This window comes from Lathyrus oleraceus, chromosome 7 (assembly GCF_024323335.1).
Source record: "Lathyrus oleraceus cultivar Zhongwan6 chromosome 7, CAAS_Psat_ZW6_1.0, whole genome shotgun sequence".
Lineage (NCBI taxonomy): Eukaryota > Viridiplantae > Streptophyta > Magnoliopsida > Fabales > Fabaceae > Lathyrus > Lathyrus oleraceus.
The window spans coordinates 544017767-544040514 of record NC_066585.1 but is presented as its reverse complement, the minus strand read 5'-3'; the positions used below and the strand labels follow the sequence as shown (position 1 = coordinate 544040514).

Genomic DNA, 22748 nt, shown 5'->3' with positions numbered 1-22748 from the left:
ATCCAGTGTCATGGATGTGAAGGTTTTGGACACATTAGAGCTGAATGTTCTACCTTCTTCAAGATGCAAAAGAAGGGACTATCTGTCACCTGGTCTGAAGGAGACTCTGAGAGTGAATCAGAAGGAGAATCTGCAAAACATGTCACTGTACTAACTAGTGTCTGTGCCTCTGATGATGACTCAAGTGGAGATGAACTTACATTTGATGAACTTGCTACTTCATATAAAGAGTTATGTGTCAAAAGTGCAGAAGTGTGTATCCAAGGAGAAAAGCAGAAGAAACTCATCAAGGAGCTGGAAGCTGAGAAGAAGAAGCATCTGACAATCATAGATGGTCTAAATGGTGAGATAAACTTACTGACCTCTAAGCTAGATCAAATGACAAAATCCATCAGAATGCTGAATAAAGGAACTGACACTTTGGAAGAGATTCTAAAGGTGGGACAAAATTCAGGAACCAAAAGCTCATCTGAATTCAAAAGCTCAAAGGCTGAAGTTCAGAAACTCAAGCAGAAGTCACAACCAATGTCACAACATCATGGACACAGGAGGATTAACCATCAAAAGAAGAAATTTCAAAGATGGAGATGCCACTACTGTGGTAGATTTGGTCACATAAAACCCTTCTGTTACAGGTTGCATGGCTATCCTAACCAGACCCCTCAAGTCAGACCTAAGCAGAAGGCATCTAAACTTAATGCCCCCATCAAGAAACAACAATGGGTTGCTAGATTAGCTCACACATCTCTAAGGGCATCTACCAGAGAAGACTAGTATTTTGATAGTGGTTGCTCAAGACATATGACTGGGATGGAGAACTTATTGGTAGATATATAACCTCATACTACCAGTTATGTGACCTTTGGTGATGGAGCTAAAGGAAAAATCAAAGTTATTGGTAAACTGGACAGTCCTGGAGTTCCAGAACTAAATAATGTGTTGTTAGTAAAAGGACTAACTGCTAATCTCATCAGCATAAGCCAACTATGTGATCAAGGCTTCAATGTACAGTTCACTAAGGAAGAATGTGTTGTGAAGAATGGAGAAAATAAGGAAGTTATGAGAGGATCCAGATCCAAAGATAACTGCTATCTATGGGAACCTGAAGTCTCAAACTACTCCTCAATGTGCTCCTTAGCCAAGGAAGAACAGGAAGTGAAGTTGTGGCATAGAAGACTTGGATATCTTCATTTAAGAGGAATGAAGAAGATCATATCCAAGGAAGCAGTTAGAGGAATCCCAAAGCTACTTATTGATGAAGGAAAAGTCTGTGGAGAATGTCAGGTTGGCAAGCAAACCAAGATGTCACATCCTAAGCTTGGCCATCCTACAACATCCAAAACTCTGGAACTTTTGCACATGGACTTAATGGGACCTATGCAGGTTGAAAGTCTTGGTGGGAAGAGATATGCTTATGTGGTTGTTGATGACCATTCCAGATACACATGGATAAGCTTCATCAGAGAAAAATCAGATGCATTTGATGTCTTCAAAGATCTATGCATAAGACTCCAAAGAGAAAAGGATAACAGTGTTATCAGAATAAGAAGTGACCATGGAAGGGAGTTTAAAAATTCCAAGTTTGAGGATTTTTGTTCATCTGAAGGAATAAGCCATGAGTTTTCCTCACCTATTACTCCTCAGCAAAATGGAGTAGTTGAAAGGAAGAACATAACTATTCAAGAGTCTGCTAGAGCTATGCTTCATGCAAAGAAGCTTCCTATGCACTTTTGGGCTGAAGCTATGAATACAGCCTGCTATATTTACAACAGAGTTACCTTGAGAAAGGGAACCTCTTCCACTCTGTATGAAATATGGAAAGGCAGAAAACCTACCGTGAAGTACTTTCATATCTTTGGAAGCAAATGTTACATTCTTACAGATCGTGAACAGAGAAGAAAAATGGACCCCAAAAGTGATGAGGGTATATTCCTGGGATACTCTACTAACAGCCGATCATACAGAGTTTTAAACTCCAAAACTAATGTCCTGATGGAATCCATAAATGTTATTGTTGATGATAAAGATGAAGAATCCAATGTCACAGAGGATGTTGGAACATTCCTTGAGACTTCAACAGAAATACCAGTCAAGACTGAAGATGTGCAGGATACTCCTCCTGGACTTGAGTTAGAAGCATCCAAAAAGGTGCCTTCTATCAGGATTCAGAAAGACCACCCTAAGGATCTTATCATAGGAGATCCCAATAGTGGTGTGATTACCAGATCACGGGAGAATAACTCAAATTCCTGCTTTGTATCCAAGGTTGAGCCTAAAAATGTGAAAGAAGCTCTGACTGATGAATATTGGATCAATGCTATGCAAGATGAACTGGAGCAGTTTAAAAGGAATGAAGTATGGGAGTTAGTTCCAAGACCTGAAGGGACTAACATCATTGGTACCAAGTGGATTTACAAGAACAAGTATGACGAGAAAGGAGTAATCACTAGGAATAAAGCAAGACTAGTGGCACAAGGGTATACTCAAGTTAAAGGGGTTGATTTTGATGAGACTTTTGCACCTGTTGCAAGACTTGAGTCAATAAGGTTGTTGTTAGGTGTTGCCTGCATTCTGAAGTTCAAATTGTTCCAAATGGATGTGAAGAGTGACTTTTTAAATGGCTACTTGAATGAAGAAGTCTATGTGGAACAACCTAAAGGATTCAATGATCCTAACCTACCAAAACATGTGTACAAGTTGAGGAAAGCTCTGTATGGATTTAAGCAAGCTCCTAGAGCTTGGTATGAGAGGCTGACTGAATTTCTGACTACTAATGGTTACAGAAAAGGAGGGATAGATAAGACTTTGTTTGTGAAGGATGAAGATGGCAAAATCATGATTGCCCAAATATATGTGGATGATATTTGGTTTGGTGGAATGTCAGATAAAATGGTGAAACATTTCGTTAACCAGATGCAATCTGAATTTGAAATGAGTTTGGTTGGGGAATTGACTTATTTTCTTGGACTGCAAGTTAACCAGATGGAAGATTCTATGTTTCTCTCCCAAAGCAAATATGCCAAGAACATAGTTAAAAAGTTTTGTATGGATAATGCCAGTCACAAAAGAACTCCTGCACCTACTCATTTAAAGTTAACTAAAGATGAAGGAGGTTCTAGTGTTGATCAATGCTTGTATAGAAGCATGATAGGTAGCCTACTATATCTCACTGCTAATAGACCTGATATTGCCTATGCAGTTGGTGTGTGTGCTAGATACCAAGCAGAGCCCAAAGTGAGTCACTTAAATCAAGTCAAGAGGATTCTCAAGTATATTAATGGGACTTGTGACTATGGTATGCTATACTCTCATGGATCTGAGCCTATCTTATCTGGGTATTGTGATGCTGATTGGGCTGGGAGTGCTGATGACAGAAAAAGCACATCAGGAGGATGTTTCTTCTTGGGAAACAATCTCATATCGTGGTTCAGCAAGAAACAGAACTGTGTATCATTATCCACTGCAGAAGCTGAGTACATAGCAGCTGGAAGCAGTTGTTCCCAACTGGTATGGATGAAACAGATGCTGACTGAGTATAATGTCTCTCAGAATGTCATGACATTGTTCTGTGACAATCTCAGTGTCATCAATATTTCAAAGAATCCTATCCAACACAGCAGGACCAAACATATTGACATTAGACATCACTTCATAAGAGATCTGGTAGAAGACAAAATGATTTCCTTGGAACATGTGTCAACTGAACTACAACTTGCTAACATATTTACAAAGGCTTTGGATGCTACCCAGTTTGAAAATTTAAGAGGCAAGTTGGGAATATGTATTTCTGAGGAATTATAGCAACTAAGGATGTTAGGAATGTACTGTTTAATATTTCAAATTATTAAACAATTGAAAGTGTGCTCTGATTGGTCAACAGATAATGGTTACTTCACTTGCAACAAGTGTGTTCACAAGATGTTATGGGGGATATCTGAACATGAGATATCTTATGTACCTGCTGGAGTTAAAGAACATGTTCATGCAGGAGGGTTTCAATATGTCATACACAAAGTCATGGCATCTGATATGGTTGTACCTGTTATGAAGCAAGGGTGTGTGTCTACTTGATCAAAGCTGTGAAGCAAGATCAAGTGGGTGTCGTCTTGATCAAAGCTGTAAAGCAAGACCAAGAGTGTGTATTCTTGATTGAAACTGTGAAGTAAAATCAAGTGTGTGTTTCTGATACTTGCTTGTATGGTTGTTCTTTTTGGTCTGTTAAGTGTTGCTTTGGCAACATTTTTGACAAAAGGGGGAGTAATGTACCCCAGGACAACATATTTCTTTGAAGTTGAAGGTCCTCTAAACAAGAGGTTATGTTGCTGTCTGCTATCTACTTGTGTTGCTGCTGTTTGAAGTGTGTTGTTGCTGTTTGAAGTTTAACTTCTATGTGTAATGAGTGTATTAGCTAATTTGATTCTCTGCTTGTATGCTTTCTGCTGCTGTGAACTCTGTTGTGATGCCAAGTTGTTTTAGCCAAAAATTTGCCAAAGGGGGAGTTTGTAGATGTTTTTGATTGGCTGCATTTTGTGTTAAAACACTTATTGTACACTGATGTCTTGACTAATGTCATGACATGCTTAAGTAGTATGCTGCAGGATTAGCTAATACAAGATTTACTGAATGTCAAACTGAATGTCAAATTGAATGTTATGACATTCGTCCCTGATAGTAGATACTGAAGTATATGCTAGTTAGTTTTTCCTGTTATGTTTCAGGCTGATTTTCAGGAAACTAACAGCTGTGTTAAGATTTATGGGACTTAGCATATAGCCTATTGCCTGGATGTCAAACTGAATGTTATGACATACATTCCTGACAACATATGCTAAAGTGTAGGCTAGTTAGTTTTTCTGTTATGCTTCAGTATTTATTTCGGGCTATTTTTCAGGGATCTAACAGCTGAGCTAAAATCCAGGAAACTAACAACTATGCTAAAATTAAGAGACCTAGCATATAGCCTATTTGTTAGCACCCTAATGTGTGGAAATTAGGTTAACTTGCTTAACCTTAATTTTAGGGAATTCAAGTACAAGGCCCAAGTGCTGCATTATAAAAGGATGGCAATCCTACTTTCAGCAATTCAGGGATTTGAAATGTGAAGAATTAAATACATCATTGTATTTCCTTGCTGTATGTTTTATTGTGTCTTGTATTAGATTTTACGTGTGAGCCAAGCAATTATCACCTAGATGATTGTATTGGACTATGGTGTTCATTGAGTTGTAATTGTTGTGTCACTCTAAGCTTTTAAGCGTGAGTGTTGTGTTTCTTGATTAAAGCTTTTAAGCCCAATCAAGAGTTGTTTGAAGTATAACTTCACCACTGACTTTAAAATTATTAAAGGTTGTAATCACTGCTGTGATTGATGGGGAGTGAGTAGGAACTCTGGTCTTAGTTTAGATTAAAATTGCATTGGGTAAGTCTTAAGTGATAGGATTAAACAGTTGGTTTAAGTCCTGAATTAATACCTCTTATAGTGGATTTCCTCCCTGGCTTGGTAGCCCCCAGACGTAGGTGTGTTTGTCACCGAACTGGGTAAACAATTCTCTGTGTTATTTACTGCCCTTTACACTTACTTTCTGCATCATTCCTGTCTGAGAAAAATTGGATGTCATAACATCCAGTGTGACATCGATAGTCTGTTACTAGAATTTCAGATACTAATACATGAATAAAACAGATTTCGAATTAAGCAAACGGATTAGGAAAACTCGAATTAAGCAACGCGATTATGAAACATATATCAATAGAAATTAATCAAAACATATTCTATAGAACTTGAATAAAACATACAAGACATAGAAAAAATATTGAAAGGGAAAAGAAATTTGATTGAAAAATTAAATAACCTTAAAGTATCGACGGAAACCGATTACATCATATCAACCTTGTAAACTTTAGTTCTCCATGAAATTAGTATCCTAATCTCTAATTTTATTGAATTCAAAATATGATTATTGTAGAAGCGAAAATTCTAATATAACAAAAGGGAAATCCGGGCCCTTATGGAAACCGACCCGAAAATTACAAAAACCGGTTCAAACTAACTATTTTAGTTAAGTCTGAAACTTCAACGAATTATTAGAATCCCCTTCACTCTGAATCAACTTTTGACTTCAACATAAAACTTGTAGCTCTTTCTCTTAACTTTCCAATGCAAATCATAACGAATCAATCCGATTCTCGAAGCTAAATTTATAATCTGCACAGTTACAAGGTATCAAATAACTATTTAAGCTGAAAATAAAGTACAAAAACAAAATAAAGCTAGAAATAAACTTAAATATAAAAACACACTAAAATAGTAAAAATAATAAAATAAACTATAGATTTTCCTAAGTACAATGGTAGAAGAAAGTGTATCAAAATGCATTGATCACTTCTCCGACATTGAAGTAATTCAATCGATTGTTGACGAGTTACACACGCTCGTCCGAATCTCCCTTTTTGTCATGCTCACTTATCTTGGGAGACTTCTCCATTGATTTAGGTATTCTTCTATCCAAAATGTGAGTGTGTAAAGAATGCTTCTGTAGATTCCTTGATGGTTGATTTTCTACATGGTCTTGTGGAAGAGAGTGATTGCCTCGATCTCCCTTAAGACTCCAGGGAGGACTCTGAAGCTTCTTGCACCTCGAACGACTCTGCAATTTTAGAGCATCATCTTTCTCATCGCGGTCGGCTCAGGGATGGAAATTTGAGTTCTCTTTGGCATAGCCTCATGCGTGGTGTTTCCTCGTGGAGGCGTGTTTTGCATGCTTTCTTCGAGACGAAGTAATATCTTCTCAATTACCTGCGAATTCTGTTTCCGAACGATGTTGTACTTACTATTCTACAACTAAATGTATCCCAAGGTTGGCTTGCAATAGTTGCAAACCAGGCCAACTTCCTGGTTGTGAAGCTTGAGGTGGTATCGGAGGTCAAATCAGAGGCGTTGGAACAAATCCCATGATCTGAAGAGCTTGGTGTAGATCTGGATGTAGAAGAGTTTCCTCTATTGGATTCCCAACACCTTGTTAAGGAGGTGCTCGCGGTTGATTGATCATTGCTTGTGCAACAACGGTGATGACAATAACATTGCGTGTTGCTACGAAATGAGTAGTTTTGGATCCAGTCATTACCAAGAAGTGTGGAAGTCAGAAATCTGGAAATTCAAGAGATTAAAGTTGATATGCTATTTGATTGGATCGAACACGATGAATCTCTGTGTTCGATTTCAAGAGATCTTGATCAAGTGAGTTAGAAAGGCTTCGAACTGACGAATCAAAGAATAAATGTGAGATCGTGGTAAACATAGATTGAAGATAATAGCGGATCTGAGCTTCTGATGCGACAGAGAGGGGGACGACATGCAAGGTTAGCACTCCAACGCTCAAGTCAATATGTGAGGGAGAATAATGAATAAAAATTGATTTTGAAATTGACTTTGAATTTAAGTACCTAAAACATGCGTGTTTTCTATATATATTCAAGGGGGAATAATAACCTGTTATTTGTTAGGCGTGAGGCACGAAAAGTCGTTGAATGTAACTGAGATTCATATCCTTTGTACTTATCTGAAAGGGAGCTCTTGTGTGGTGAGAAGGTTCTAGATGGATCACAACTTATTTATAGTGGTCGATCGAAAAGATTTTATGATATACCTCTTTAAAATTGAGAAAGATTCGGTTGACTCGTGTTCGACTGTATTCATACTCATCTTACTTACTATTGGCAGAAGAAAGTTCACCCAACTATTAGATATTTGTCTTGCCGATTTTAATTTACAAGTAGTTTTTTTTGTATGAACTAAATATCTTCTCCACACAACTGTAGAGGTTAATACTCGAGCAGAAGATGATCATAATAGACGACAAAACTCTCCTTCAAAAAATTTAACACTACTAAATACACATGACTTAAAACCTATGTAAAAATATAGGAAAAGAATGTAAAGAAGCTCAAAATTAATTATTCAGTCTTCACCCTATGCTTAAATCTTCATCCTATGCTTAAATTTGATTTTGAAGCGACAATAGATGTTGAATGGCAACATCATCTTCTACCAAATTAAGGATAATTTTTAAGTAATAAAAGAATAAAAAGGGTAACTTTTGGAAAGTAATATTAAATATAGTGAAGTTTAGTGATTTTTATTTATATATGTAGTCACTAAATTTTGATGTTTCTGGTTTATCGATAAAGTTGGGAGCACACAAGTTCAAATAAGAGAATTTTATTTTTCACCGAAAATTCTGTCACACAAAAAAACCATTTAAGTTTAAATGATAAAAGACCATAACTGGCAGAAATATAAATATTTCACATATGTGAGTGCGGGTTGGAATTCATAATTCTACACTTTTTGATATTTAGGATCTATTAACTGGGAGAATTTTATTTTTCACTAAAAATTCTGTCACAAAAAAAAACCATTTAAGTTTAAATGATAAAAGACCATAACTGGTAAAATTAATTTTTTTAATAAGAAAGAATAAATTAAATAATTTTTTAAATTAATTTATTATAACAATATGAATTTTAATAAGAAAGAATAAATTAAAATAGTGTTTGGCAAGACATCAAGATATATTAAATTAATTTAAAAAATTATTTAATTTATTCTTTCTTATTAAAATTCATATTTTTATAAACTAAAGCATATGATAAAATAATAAATTACTGATTTATCTTTATAAAATAAATTTTAATATATAAAAATAAAATATAGTATATCATATAGAATTCAAAAAAAAATATTTATTTTTTAAAAATAAAAAATAAAGCTAAAATTATTATAAAAAAAATTAAAAAATAAATTATTGATTTATCGTTATAAAATATTTATAAATAAAATTATTATTAAAATACTTATAAATAAAATTATTATTAATAATTTCAAATATATTAATATTAATTATTTTAATAAAAACATACATATAATTTTCTTACAAGTGATTTACTTATATTGTATAATATATTTTTATATGACATATCTAAAATATAGAATAAATTATTTATTCAATCATTATTTTTTTAAATAAATTAAAATTAATAAGTTAATAGTGTTAATGAGTTTTAATAATATTAATCAAAACTTATTTAATTATTTTTAAATTTGTTTATATTCTTTATTTTTAATCAAATTAAATTATTTTTATTCTTATTTTAAAAAGTAATATATTTTAAAGATTAGTTTTATTATTTAAACATAATATATCATATTAACAAGTGTATCACATCAAATAATAAAATAATAATATTATATTTCTTTTCATGTGTGCACTACACATAACATAATATGACATTGTCTATAATATCACTTTCATATCATACTTTTATCTAACTATTCACTAAACGGACCTTTAATGTATATTAACTTTGCGATAAACTCATTTAAGAAATAAGAAAGAAAAAACTTGTTAGATAATTAATTGATAATCCTGGATAATCTTCGAAGAATCGTGTTCGTTCACTTTCCGAACAAAGTATTTCGACCCTATTTATGCCTGGGTTCACGAAATCTTTGTGGGGATAATTCTTGAAGAAAGAATGTTTCTGGCAAAAGAAAGATTCTGGAACGTAGAATGGTTTTTTTTTTTGTGTAACCCTAAACCGAGGCCAGATTTCCCCCTTTTATAGGAGAACGAAAACTGAAAACGAAAAGTCATACCTTTTCAAGAAAAACGGTAATAACGGTTGGGAAGGTTCAAACGTTCAAAAGTCATACCTTTTCAAGAAAACGGTAATAACGGTTGGGAAGGTTCAAACGTTCAAAAGTCATACCTTTTCAACAAAAACGGTAATAACGGCTTCGCCCCTTGGAACCCAGTTTTCAATTACTTGCAGTCAATTACACGTTGGCTCTACGAGCGTGCACTCCGCACTACTCCTAACTCGTTTCCAAGCTTTAACGCATAATTGCATCGGCCTAGAGTAAATCTCATTACTACTAAAATCATGGGTGATACTAAAATCACCAACAAATCCCCCCCATTTTAGTGTAATCCTTGATTTACTTAATATATACAATAAAATATATAAGGGTATATTACAATCAAACAGATGCATAAACGAAAATGTCTTGCGATTGAATTTTCATTTTAGTACAAATACACATTTCAAACACTCGAAAATCTGGGTGTCATAGCGATTGAACCCGTCAATCCATTTGAATGTCAGAAGATATAGTACACATATGTTTCTTACAATACTCTACTATTCATACTTGACACTTTACAAGCCATGTGTCCTTATCCATTAATAAGCATATAGGAAGCCAAGTCCAAACTTCTTGAAGCGGCAAAACTTCATGCTTACATAGGTGATTCTTTTAATCTTGTACCTGCATTTACAATTTTTCAAAAGAACCATTAAGAAGATATACTTCAACCTAACCATCACTTGCAGGTCTGAGCACATACCCTGGGAAGATAAATATAATTGCTCCAATCTTTAACTATGATCTTTCCACATTGAATTCTGCTTCTAACGTCATATTAGAAGGGAATTGGGTATATCAAAGCTAATAGATTTAAATGGACTTTAATCCCATCCCAATTACCGACTTCTTTACTAAGTCTCTAGCTAACCCCTTCGTCAAGTGGTCAGCTAAGTTTTGTTGCGACCGAACAAACTCTATAGATATCACCCCATTCATGATTAATTCTCTAATCATACTATGTCTGACACCCAAATGTCTGGACTTTCCATTGTATATTTGACTATAAGCTTTAGCCAATGTGGCAGTACTATCACAACGGATAGAAATTGGTGATATCGGTTTAGGCCATATCGGAATCTCGTATACCAAGTTCCTTAGCCATTCTGCTTCTTTACCAGCAGCAGCTAATGCTACAAACTCAGATTCCATTGTGGAACTAGTTATACATGTTTGCTTCTTGGAAGCCCATGAGATAGCACCTCCCCCAAGCAAGAACACCCATCCACTTGTAGAGGATGAATCTTCAGCATTATTTATCCAACTAGCATCCGAATAACCCTCTAACACCGAAGGAAATCCCATATATGACAATCCATAATTCATTGTACCCTTCAAGTACTTGAATACCCTAGTTATCGCATGCCAATGATGCCGGCTAGGATTACTCGTAAATCTGCTCAACTTTCCAACCGCATAAGCAATATCCGGTCGAGTGCTAATCATAGCATACATCAAAGAGCCTATAGCTCTTGAATATTCGAGTTGATCTACAGGTTTACCTGTATTTGGCATAAGTTTTTCTCCCGGATCCATTGGAGTACTTACTGGAGAACAACTTTCACAATTGAACTTCTTGAGCATTTTCTCAATGTAATGAGATTGCGTAATTACAATCCCTTTATTTTCCCGTTTAATCTTAATTCCTAGAATAACGTCCGCTTCTCCCATATCTTTCATGGAGAACTTTGATGACAAGAAATTCTTTGTTATATCAATTTGATTTTGGTCGGTGCCAAAGATCAACATGTCATCAACATATAAGCAAATGAAAACTCCTTTACCGGATGTATCAAATTTGCTATATACACATTTGTCAGCTTGGTTTAGAATGAAACCATTGGACAAAACAACCTCATCAAACTTTTGATGCCACTGCTTTGGAGCTTGTTTTAGCCCATATAATGACTTAATTAGTTTACACACTTTATGTTCATTACCAGGCATTACAAAACCTTCAGGTTGCTTCATATACACTTCTTCTTCCAAATGACCATTCAGAAATGCTGTTTTGACATCCATTTGGTGAATCACTAGATTATGAATAGCCGCCAAGGCAATCAACAATCTAATAGTAGTGATACGGGCAACAGGAGCATAGGTATCGAAATAATCAATCCCTTCCTTTTGTCTGAAGCCTTGGATAACTAGTCTAGCTTTAAACTTGTCAATTGTACCATCGACTTTCATCTTCTTTTTGAAGATCCATTTGCAACCCAATGGTTTGCAACCTGGTGGTAAATCAGATAGTATCCAAGTATTATTTTCCATGATAGAGCCAATCTCTTCATCAATTGCTTCTTTCCAAAAAGCAGAATCTCGAGACTTGATAGCTTCATCATACGTTCTTGGATCCTCTTCAATACTATAGCAATAATAATATTGAGTGTCAATCTGATCCTTTGATCCCTCAACTAAATATAGTTGGAAATCAGATCCATAAGATTTAGTTTTTCTAGCTCTTTTGCTCCTACGGGGTTCAAGTGCTTGACTTGGCACATCATTTGAATGATCATCTCTTAGAGATTCATCTGAAATAGGTATAGAGTCCTTTGGTCTAGGTACAGAGGAGAAACAGTTCTCATCAAATATGGCATCTCTCGATTCTATAATTGTGTTAATAGAGATCGAGTCATTAGGCTCTATAACATAGAACCTATAGGCCTTGGAGTGCTCGGCATATCCAACAAAGATGCAAGCTACACCCTTTTCACCCAAAGTTTTCCTTTTTGGGTCCGGGAGTCTAACCACGGCCCTACAACCCCAAACACGTAGAAATGTCAGGTTGGGTCGTTTCTTATACCAAAGTTCATATGGGGTAGTTTTGTTCCTTTTATTGGGAACTCTATTTAACAAATAGCATGCCGTTAACATGGCTTCTCCCCAAAATCCTTCACTCAGACCAGAGTAAGATAACATGGCATTCACCATTTCTTTTAGCACTCTATTTTTCCTTTCAGCCACACCATTTTGTTGAGGTGTGTAAGGAGCCGTAGTCTCATGAATGATTCCTACGGATTGGAAAAACACAGGATCATAATATTCACCACCTCTATCTGTGCGTAATGTTTTAATCAACACATTTTGTTGCACTTCAACTTCAGTTTTATAAATTTTGAATTTATCTAAGGCTTCGTCCTTAGCGTGCAACAAATAGACATAGCAGAATCTAGATGTGTCATCTATGAAAGTGACAAAATATTTTTTATGCCCTAATGATGGAGTAGCATGCAAATCACATAAATCACTATGTATCAACTCAAGAATGACAGATTTCCTTGTTATACTTTTAAATGGTTGCCTAGTTATCTTAGTTAACATGCAAGTTTTACACTTTTCTACATTTTTATCAAGATTAGGAATTAATTTATCTTTAGACATTTCATGCATTCTTTTATAATGTACATGTCCTAGGCGAGCATGCCATAACGAAGAATTGATAATATTCGAAGAGGACATAAATACAGAACCAGAATCATTAGGAACTCCATTCAAATTCATCATAAACATACCATTATTATAATATCCAAATCCTACAAACACACCAGACTTTGATAATACATATTTATCTGATTCACACACTTGCTTGTATCCAAGCTTATTTAATACAGGGCCAGAAATTAAATTCTTTCGTAATTTAGGAACATACAAAACATTAAACAAAGTAATAGTTTTTCCGGAACTGAATTCTAACACCACGTTTCCTTTGCCTTCAACGGGAGCGAAGTGATCATCTCCCATGTAGAGGACAGAACCATCTTCCACTGGAACAAAAGTCTTGAACCAGAAACGATCCTTGCAAACATGTGTAGTGGCGCCAGAATCAATCCACCATGCGGTAGCATCATCCTGCACATAGAATGCTTCAGAATTTAGTGAAACAGAATGTTTAATTAAACTATTCAAATCACGAATTGATTTCTGACCTTGGTTTTCGGATTGGTCCTTAGACCCCTTTCCTGAACCACTTGCATTCGCGTTATCGTGCTTTTTAACGAAGCGACAATCCCTCTTGAAGTGGCCTGTTTTACCACACTTCCAGCATTCTAATTTCGGTTTCTTGTTAGCACCGAAACTGCCCTTATTGTCCTTGAAAGCACGCTTCTTTCCTTTGTTTTTGTTGTTACCGTTCCTACCACCCTCTTCGATCATATTAACCGAGGGTCCAACAATTTCTTTGCCTTTTCCTTTGTTATCCTCCTGCGCTCTTAGAGATTCTTCTATGCGCAAGTGACTTCCAAGTTGGATCAAAGACAGTTCGTCTTTTCCATGTTTCAGATTGTGTTTGAAATCTTTCCACGAAGGAGGCAACTTGTCTATGATGCTTGAGACAGATATTGTTTCATCCATATTTAATCCGTGTAGTGTGAACTGTCCAAGGATTCGGAGGAGTTCATTGAATTGTTCCATGACAGACCTTGATTCAACCATTTTGTAGTTGTTGAAATCAGTCACCAGAAACTTTTTACTGGATGAGTCCTCTGCCATGTACTTGGATTCGAGACAATCCCACAATTCCTTTGCAGATTCTATGTTTTGGTAAATATCAAATAAGGGATCAGACATACCGTTAAGAATGTGCCCTCTGCATATGTAGTCGTCGTTCTCCCACTTTGATCTGCGTCTCAGATTTTCAACTGTGTCATCTTCCCGAATTTCTGGAATCGGTGTAGATAGGACATGCACCACCTTCAACGTTGTCAACATGAAATGCATCTTCTTCTGCCAACGCCTGAAATCTTGTCCTTGAAACTTGTCCAATTTTCCGAAATTTCTGGTCATCTCCTTGACGGTGTTTCCTCCAGCCATGATTATCAGATGAATACTTTGTTCGTTTGTTAGATAATTAATTGATAATCCTGGATAATCTTCGAAGAATCGTGTTCGTTCACTTTCCGAACAAAGTATTTCGACCCTATTTATGCCTGGGTTCACGAAATCTTTGTGGGGATAATTCTTGAAGAAAGAATGTTTCTGGCAAAAGAAAGATTCTGGAACGTAGAATGGTTTTTTTTTTTTGTGTAACCCTAAACCGAGGCCAGATTTCCCCCTTTTATAGGAAAACGAAAACTGAAAACGAAAAGTCATACCTTTTCAAGAAAAACGGTAATAACGGTTGGGAAGGTTCAAACGTTCAAAAGTCATACCTTTTCAAGAAAACGGTAATAACGGTTGGGAAGGTTCAAACGTTCAAAAGTCATACCTTTTCAACAAAAACGGTAATAACGGCTTCGCCCCTTGGAACCCAGTTTTCAATTACTTGCAGTCAATTACACGTTGGCTCTACGAGCGTGCACTCCGCACTACTCCTAACTCGTTTCCAAGCTTTAACGCATAATTGCATCGGCCTAGAGTAAATCTCATTACTACTAAAATCATGGGTGATACTAAAATCACCAACAAAACTGATAGCAAGTATATATAAATAAGTGATATAGAAACCAAGACTAATTTTGCTATAATAAATGTGCAGATGGACGATGCTTCAATTTTGGACCAAGCTAGAAGCTATGTGAAACAACTTCAAGAACGTGTTAAAAAGCTAGAACAAGATGTTGAACTCAAAAATATTTGTAGCAACAATAATGGAACAAGTACTGATATTTTTCCTGAGGTCAAAGCAAGAGTGTCAAAAATGGAAGTTCTCATCACAATCCATTGTGAGAAACAAAATGGTGTCATGGTCAAAATATTGACCCAGCTTGAAAAACTTCGTCTTTCAGTAAAGAGTAGCAGTGTCTTGCAATTTGGGAAATCCACATTTGGCATCACCATTGTTGCCCAGGTACATATAATTGATTTAAGGGTCAAGCTATTTCTTAAAAAAAAATCAATCATTACAATTGTATGTATAAGATGATGTTTAATATGAGATTCTAACTTGTTATTATGAATTATGGATATGTATAATGTAGATGGGTGATGGATACAACATTACAGTGGATGACTTGGTGAAAACCCTCCAAACAGCGATCTAAACACAATAGCAAGTACTTGTTGTAATAATTCAGTTTCATTGCAGTTACGGTTGTGGTATCTTATTTACATTGCGTGTGTAGACCCATTTTAATTACTCTTAAAGATATCAAAAAGTCATCGTGGGTAGGATTAAACATTGATCGGTTATGAGTGAGTTCATATTCATATTAGTCAAATTGGACTACTTTGAAAAAAATTGGATTTAATTTCACTCAAAACTATGTTAGGTTTGGCTGGTTCACAATTGAGCAGTTTTAAGGGTTCTTCCTATTTGATTCAATCACTGGGTCATCGGTGGATCAATTTTAATTTTTTTTCAGGATGTTGTTGTTCATTACACTCTTAATCTTAATATTTCTCTCAAATCCTATAAATTTTTGAAATTTTTCCTCTCGCACAGTTCAGATTATACAATTTTTACGCACTACAAATCTCTAAACACTGACACCTCAATTTGAAATGAGCCATGAGAATGAAATTAAGGTGTTTAAATTGTACCTTTCAGACCCAAAGTGACATAGTCTGGATAGTAATATCCAAAGAATCATGTTTTCTGCATATCAATTTTTTAAACTCTTTCACTTAAGATCATATAACATTTTTGCTTAAACCCTTTAAAATATTCTTTCATTCTTATTCAATAATTTCGTTTGAAAACACAATTCGATTGTATTTTAATATCATAAACATCATAATCTTCTCAAATTATAGGAAATGTATTTGTGTATCATTGATGATCATGGAATAATCTGATTTTTTCTTCTTAATTAAGAATATCTTTCGAAGAGTACCATTTGGAACCTTTTGGAGTGTAACATCTTAATGCTTTGAGTGAGTGCTTCAATTGTCTAATTTTCAATGGTTGTAGGTATAGTGCATCCATATGCTATCAGCAAAGTTAATGCATCAGGGGATGGTATTTTAGAATATACCCAACCAGATGTTGTACATGTTGATGGTGGAAAATAATTTACCATTATACACAAGTTTATGTTACGGGAACAATGGGTCCGTACGAAAGCTCCCAAATTAGGTTTTGGGTAAGTTAACAGGATGTCGTATTATTGTTCTGGTAGAAGGCATACATTTACTATAATGACATGGGAAAAAAGTGGTCAGTATGAAGTACCTATCTGAAAGTTGAAATGTGATAACATCTGAACAAGGAAATATGGATGTCCTAATAAGTTACACGAATACCATAAGGCAAATAATACTTTGACATTTAATATGATTTGCAGTCTACATAGTCATGGATTGAGTCGCAAATTAGTTGGTCATCCGATTGTCTATCGTTTAGATTCTAAATAAAAGAAACTTGTTCATATGATAACAATGAACATGTTTCATCCCAAAAACATAATCACAATTTTGAAACGAAAAAGAGTCGAAGTGTCTCAAATATTAAGCAACTTTAAACTTTTCGCCACAAAAAAACAGTGTGATAAGGGGCCAAATTCTAAAATTAATGGTTGTTGAAACTGTTGGATGATCATCATTATGTATCTAAATATAAAATGTCTAAGGATGAAAAAACAGTTCGAGATATATTTTGAATGCATCTTAATTTTGTAACACCAATCAATATATATATATATATATATATATATATATATATATATATATATATATATATATATATATATATATATATATATATATATATATATATATATATATATATATATATATATATATATATATATATATATATATATATATATATATATATATATATATTTGGTTATAACCTGTATATTATTAAAATTAAATCTAAATGACACATATTTTGTACTCTATATTCAAAAGACAATAAAATACAGACGCATGTGTGTGGGAGTGTGTGTATTAAAATTTAAATGACATACATTTTGACCATGTATTTGTACCTGTCCTAAAGTACAAATGCGTATCACCGCTTTGTTGGTAGGGATGACTAGGGACTTTAAGGAGTTTTGGTGATATCGGCTTGCTCACGGGAGTGAGAAATATTATTTGATAGTGTTTTTTGTATAACGAGAGCAAGCTCACGTGAGGTAAGAAACTCTATATTTTTTAGGATATTTTACGTGTATTTAGAATATCCTTCTAAATCTTAGAGTTAAGGTATTTATAGAGGCCCATTGGGCCTGGATATGAGTTCCTCTAATTAGTAGTTATTGTTCCACCTTTATAGGGGAAGTTGTTGACTGCTTACTTCTTAAGGAATCGTGGCCAAGACTTCTTGCACATGCGGTTATTGGCAATGTACACACCATTATCCACATTTCCTCTTAGAGCGAGCCACATATTATGTGGGGGTTAGGTTTAGGTGACGTGCTATGTGGTGAGTACCAGATGAGGATATGAACCATGTTGTCCCTCTTATGAGCCTTTACAAACATATCATAATATAGTCCCTTAAGCATGAGGGCTGGTAAAGGGCAAAGTGTTTTAAGCCGTAATTCCTTTCAATTTGGTCCAACACTTTAGGGGTGAGTCCCATAGTTAAGACAGAGTCCCTTAGTTTAAGGCGAGTTTCTCAACTAAAGGCGAGTCCCTCAGTTAAGGATCGTCCCTCATTTAGAGGTGAGTAATCAAACTCTTTCCAGGTGTTTCCGGCACAACCAATGCGTTAGGTGAGGGATATCAAACATTAGTCAATTGATTCTAAAGATGTCAAAACGTCAGTCAATTGTGAAAGCTTGGTCATCTAGTGGAAAAGAAACGTGTGTGGCATTTAATGTTGCTCATGATGTTTTTCCTGGGGAAACCATATTTACTTACACATGTCCTTGTCGTGTGGAACCCCTACCACTTTTTGAAGTTGCGCTATTAAGCAAGTATATTTCTTATGCCATAGATTCCTCCCTATAATAGGCCATGGTCTATTTTCCAGAGAAAAACTTTTCTTTTCCCTTCCATTTTGTTTAGTCGGAGAAAATTCATAGGTACGTTGGTGCTTCTTTATGTTTGATTAGGAGATTATGAGGTTCATTAGTCTCTCAGGGATCTAAGCACTACCATTTTTTAACCTCTTTCCTCTCGTCAGAAACTGATGGCCAAGAATAAAACTACGTGTGTCCATGTTGGAGTCATCATGTCTCTATATTTTGACTCTGACATGATCATGATGTTCCGTCAGGATATTAGGTTCTTAAGTACAAGGCACAAAAATGATTTTATCCTAGAACCATGTTCAAAAACGGAGAGAGATAATATGTAAAAAACCCTAGTGAAAATAAGATCAAAGTTCTCCAAATAGATGGAGATGGTGAATACACGTCCAAGATGTTTGAATAGTTTTGTGCAGAACATGGTATCGATCATGACGTAACTGCTATTTATACGCCTCAACATAATGGAATAGTAGAAAGAAGAAACATGACCATATTGGATATGGCAAGATGCATGCTGAAGCAGAAGAATATTCCAAAATCCTTATGGGGTGAAGTTGTCACCGCTGCTGTTTATATTATAACAAGGTGCCCTACCAAGAAGCTGAAGAATAGGGTTCCTGAAGAAGTGTGGAGTGACGAACGACCATCAGTGACTCATATGAAGGTGTTTGGTTCTATTTTCTCCTAGCATGTTCCTGATGCCATAACTGGTAAAATTAATTTTTTTAATAAGAAAGAATAAATTAAATAATTTTTTAAATTAATTTATTATAACAATATGAATTTTAATAAGAAAGAATAAATTAAAATAGTGTTTGGCAAGACATCAAGATATATTAAATTAATTTATTCTTTCTTATTAAAATTCATATTGTTATAAACTAAAGCATATGATAAAATAATAAGTTACTGATTTATCTTTATAAAATAAAATTTAAATATATAAAAATAAAATATAGTATATCATATAGAGTTCAAAAAAATATATTTATTTTTAAAAAGTAAAATAAAAAAATAAAATTATGATAAAAAAATTTAAAAATTTAATTATTGATTTATCATTATAAAATACTTATAAATAAAATTATTATTAAAATATTTATAAATAAAATTATTATTAAAATATTTATAAATAAAGTTATATTAATAATTTCAAATATATTAATATTAATTATTTTAATAAAAACTTACATATAATTTTCTTACAATAGTATTTTGTGATTTACTTATATTGTATAATATATTTTTATATGACATATCTAAAATATAGAATAAATTATTTTAATATCATAAACATCATAATCTTCTGAAATTATAGGAAATGTATATGTGTATCATTGATGATCATGGAATAATTTGATTTTTTCTTCTTAATTAAGAATATCTTCCGGAGAGTACTATTTGGAACCCTTTGGAGTGTAACATCTTAATGCTTTTAGTGAGTGCTTCAATTGTCTAATTTTTAATGGTTGTAGGTATAATGCATCCATATGCTATCAGCAAAGCTAATGCATCAGGTATGGTGTTTTAGAATATACCCAACCAGATGTTGTACATGTTGATGGTGGAAAATAATTTACCATTCTACACAAGTTTATGTTACGTGAACAATGGGTCCGTACGAAAGCTCCCAAATTAGGTTTTGGGTAAGTTAACAGGACGCCGTCGTATTATCGTTCTGGTAGAAGGCGTACATTTACTACAATGAGATACGAAAAAAATGGTCAGTATAAAGAACCTATCTGAAAGTTGAAATGTGATAACATCTGAACAAGGAAATATGGATGTCCTTTTAAGTTACACGAATACCACAAGGCAAATAATACTTCGACATTTAATATGATTTGCGATCTACATAGTCATGGATTGAGTCGCAAATTAGTTGGTCATCCGATTGCCTGTCGTTTAGATTCTAAAAAAAAGAAACATGTTTATATGATAACAATGAACATGTTTCATCCCAAAAACATACTCACAATTTTGAAACGAAAAAGAGTCGAAAGTGTCTCAAATATTAAGCAACTTTAAACTTTTCGCCACAAAAAAAAAATAGTGTTATAAGGGGCCAAGTTCTAAAATTAACGGTTGTTGAAACTATTGGATGATCATCATTATGTATCTAAATACAAAATGTCTAAGGATGAAAAAACAGTTTGAGATATATTTTGAACGCATCTTAATTTTGTAATACCATGCATACAGTATGATATATATATATATATATATATATATATATATATATATATATATATATATATATATATATATATATATATATATATATATATATATATATATATATATAATATATATATATATATATATATATATATATATATATATAGTTATAACATGTATCTTATTAAAATTAAATCTAAATGACACATATTTTGTACTCTATATTTAAAAGACAATAAAATACACATGCATGTGTGTGTATTAAAATTTAAATGACACACATTTTGACCATGTATTTTGTACTTGTCCTAAAGTACAAATGTGTATCACCCCTACGTTGGTAGGGGTGACTAGAGACTTTAAGAATTTTTGGTGATATCGGCTTGCTCACGGGAGTGAAAAATATTGTTTGATAGTGTATTTTGTATAGCGAGAGCAAGTTCATTTGAGGTGAGAAGCTATATATTTTATAGGATATTTTATGTGTATTAACAATATTCTTATAAATCTTAAAGTTGAGGTATTTATAGAGGCCCATTGGGTATGGATACGGGTTCCTCTAATTAGTAGTAATTGTTCCACCTTGATAGGGGAAGTTGCTGACTGCTTATTTCTTAAGGAATCGCGGTCAAAACTTCTTGCGCATGCGGTTATTGGTAATATACACGTCATCATCCACACTTCCTCTTAGAGAGAGCCACATATTATGTGGGGGTTAGGTTTAGGTGACGTGCTATGTGTTGAAAATCAGATGAGGATATGAACCATGTTGTCCCTCTTTTGAGCCTTTACAAACATATCATAATATAGTCCCTTAAGCACGAGGGATGGTAAAAGGCAAAGTGTTTTAAGCTCGTAATTCCTTTCGATTGGATCCAACACTTTAGGGGTGAGTCCCATAGTTAAGGCGAGTTTAGGGCGAGTCGCTTAGTTTTAAGACGAGTTTCTCAGCTAAAGGTGAGCCCCTCAGTTAAGGGCGTGTCGCTTAGTTTTAAGGCGAGTTTCTCAGCTAAAGGTGAGCCCCTCAGTTAAGGATCGTCCCTCATTTAGAGATGAGTTATCAAACCCTTTTCAGGTGTTTCTCGCACAACCAGTATGTTAGGTGAGGGATATCAAACATTAGTCAATTGATTATAAAGATGTCAAAATGTCAGTCATTTGTGAAAGCTTGATCATCTAGTGGAAAAGAAACGTGTGTGGCATTTAATGTTTCTCATGATGCTTTTCCTGGGGAAACCAAGTCTAGTTTATTTACTTACACATGTCCTTGTCGTGTGGAACCCCTTCCACTTTTTGAAGTTGCACTATTAAGCAAGTATATTTCTTATGCTATATATTCCTCCCTATAATGGGCCATGGTCTATTTTCCAGAGAAAAACTTTTCTTTTCCCTTCCATTTTGTTTAGTCGAAGAAAATTCATAGGTACATTGGTGCTTCTTTATGTTTGATTAGAAGATTACGAGGTTTATTAGTCTCTCAGGGATCTAAGCACTACCATTTTTTAACCTCTTTCCTATTGTCAGAAATTGATGGCCAAGCATAAAACTATGTGTGTCCATGTTGGAGACATCGTGTCTCTATATTTTGACTCTGACATGATCATGATGTTCCGCCAGGATATTAGGTTCTTAAGTACAAGGCACAAAAATGATGTTATCCTGGAGCCATGTTCAGAAACGGAGAGAGATAATATGTAAAAAACCATAGTGAAAAGAAGATCAAAGTTCTCCAAATAGATGGAGATGGCAAATACACGTCCAAGATGTTTGAAGAGTTTTGTGCAGGACATGGTATCGATCATGAAGTAACTGCTATTTATACACCTCAACATAATGGAATAGTAGAAAGAAGAAACATGACCATATTGGATATGGCAAGATGCATGCTGAAGCAGAAGAATATTCCAAAATCCTTATGGGGTGAAGTTGTCACTACTGCTGTTTATATTATGACAAGGTGCCCTATAAAGAAGCTGAAGAACAAGGTTCCTGAATAAGTATGGAGTGAC

The 22748-nt window shown here is 34.3% G+C and overlaps 1 protein-coding gene and 1 long non-coding RNA gene across 2 annotated transcripts in view; one reads left to right on the top strand and one right to left on the bottom strand.

Moving 5' to 3' along the window:
- LOC127105383 (transcription factor NAI1) overlaps window positions 1–16075 on the top strand; it is a 36570-nt gene extending 20495 nt beyond the window's left edge. Inside the window, exons 3-4 of the mRNA XM_051042559.1 lie at window positions 15177–15488; window positions 15619–16075. Of these exons, the coding sequence (XP_050898516.1) occupies window positions 15177–15488; window positions 15619–15681 (375 nt within the window). The 3' untranslated portion in view covers window positions 15682–16075. The remainder of the gene's footprint in view (window positions 1–15176; window positions 15489–15618) is intronic.
- LOC127105384 (uncharacterized) lies at window positions 9408–15131 on the bottom strand. Its single transcript, XR_007794994.1, has 3 exons — window positions 14794–15131; window positions 9713–9768; window positions 9408–9655 (listed from the first exon to the last, which is right to left on the bottom strand). It is a non-coding gene; the product is annotated as an uncharacterized LOC127105384 (long non-coding RNA).
- Window positions 16076–22748: the final 6673 nt, after the last annotated feature.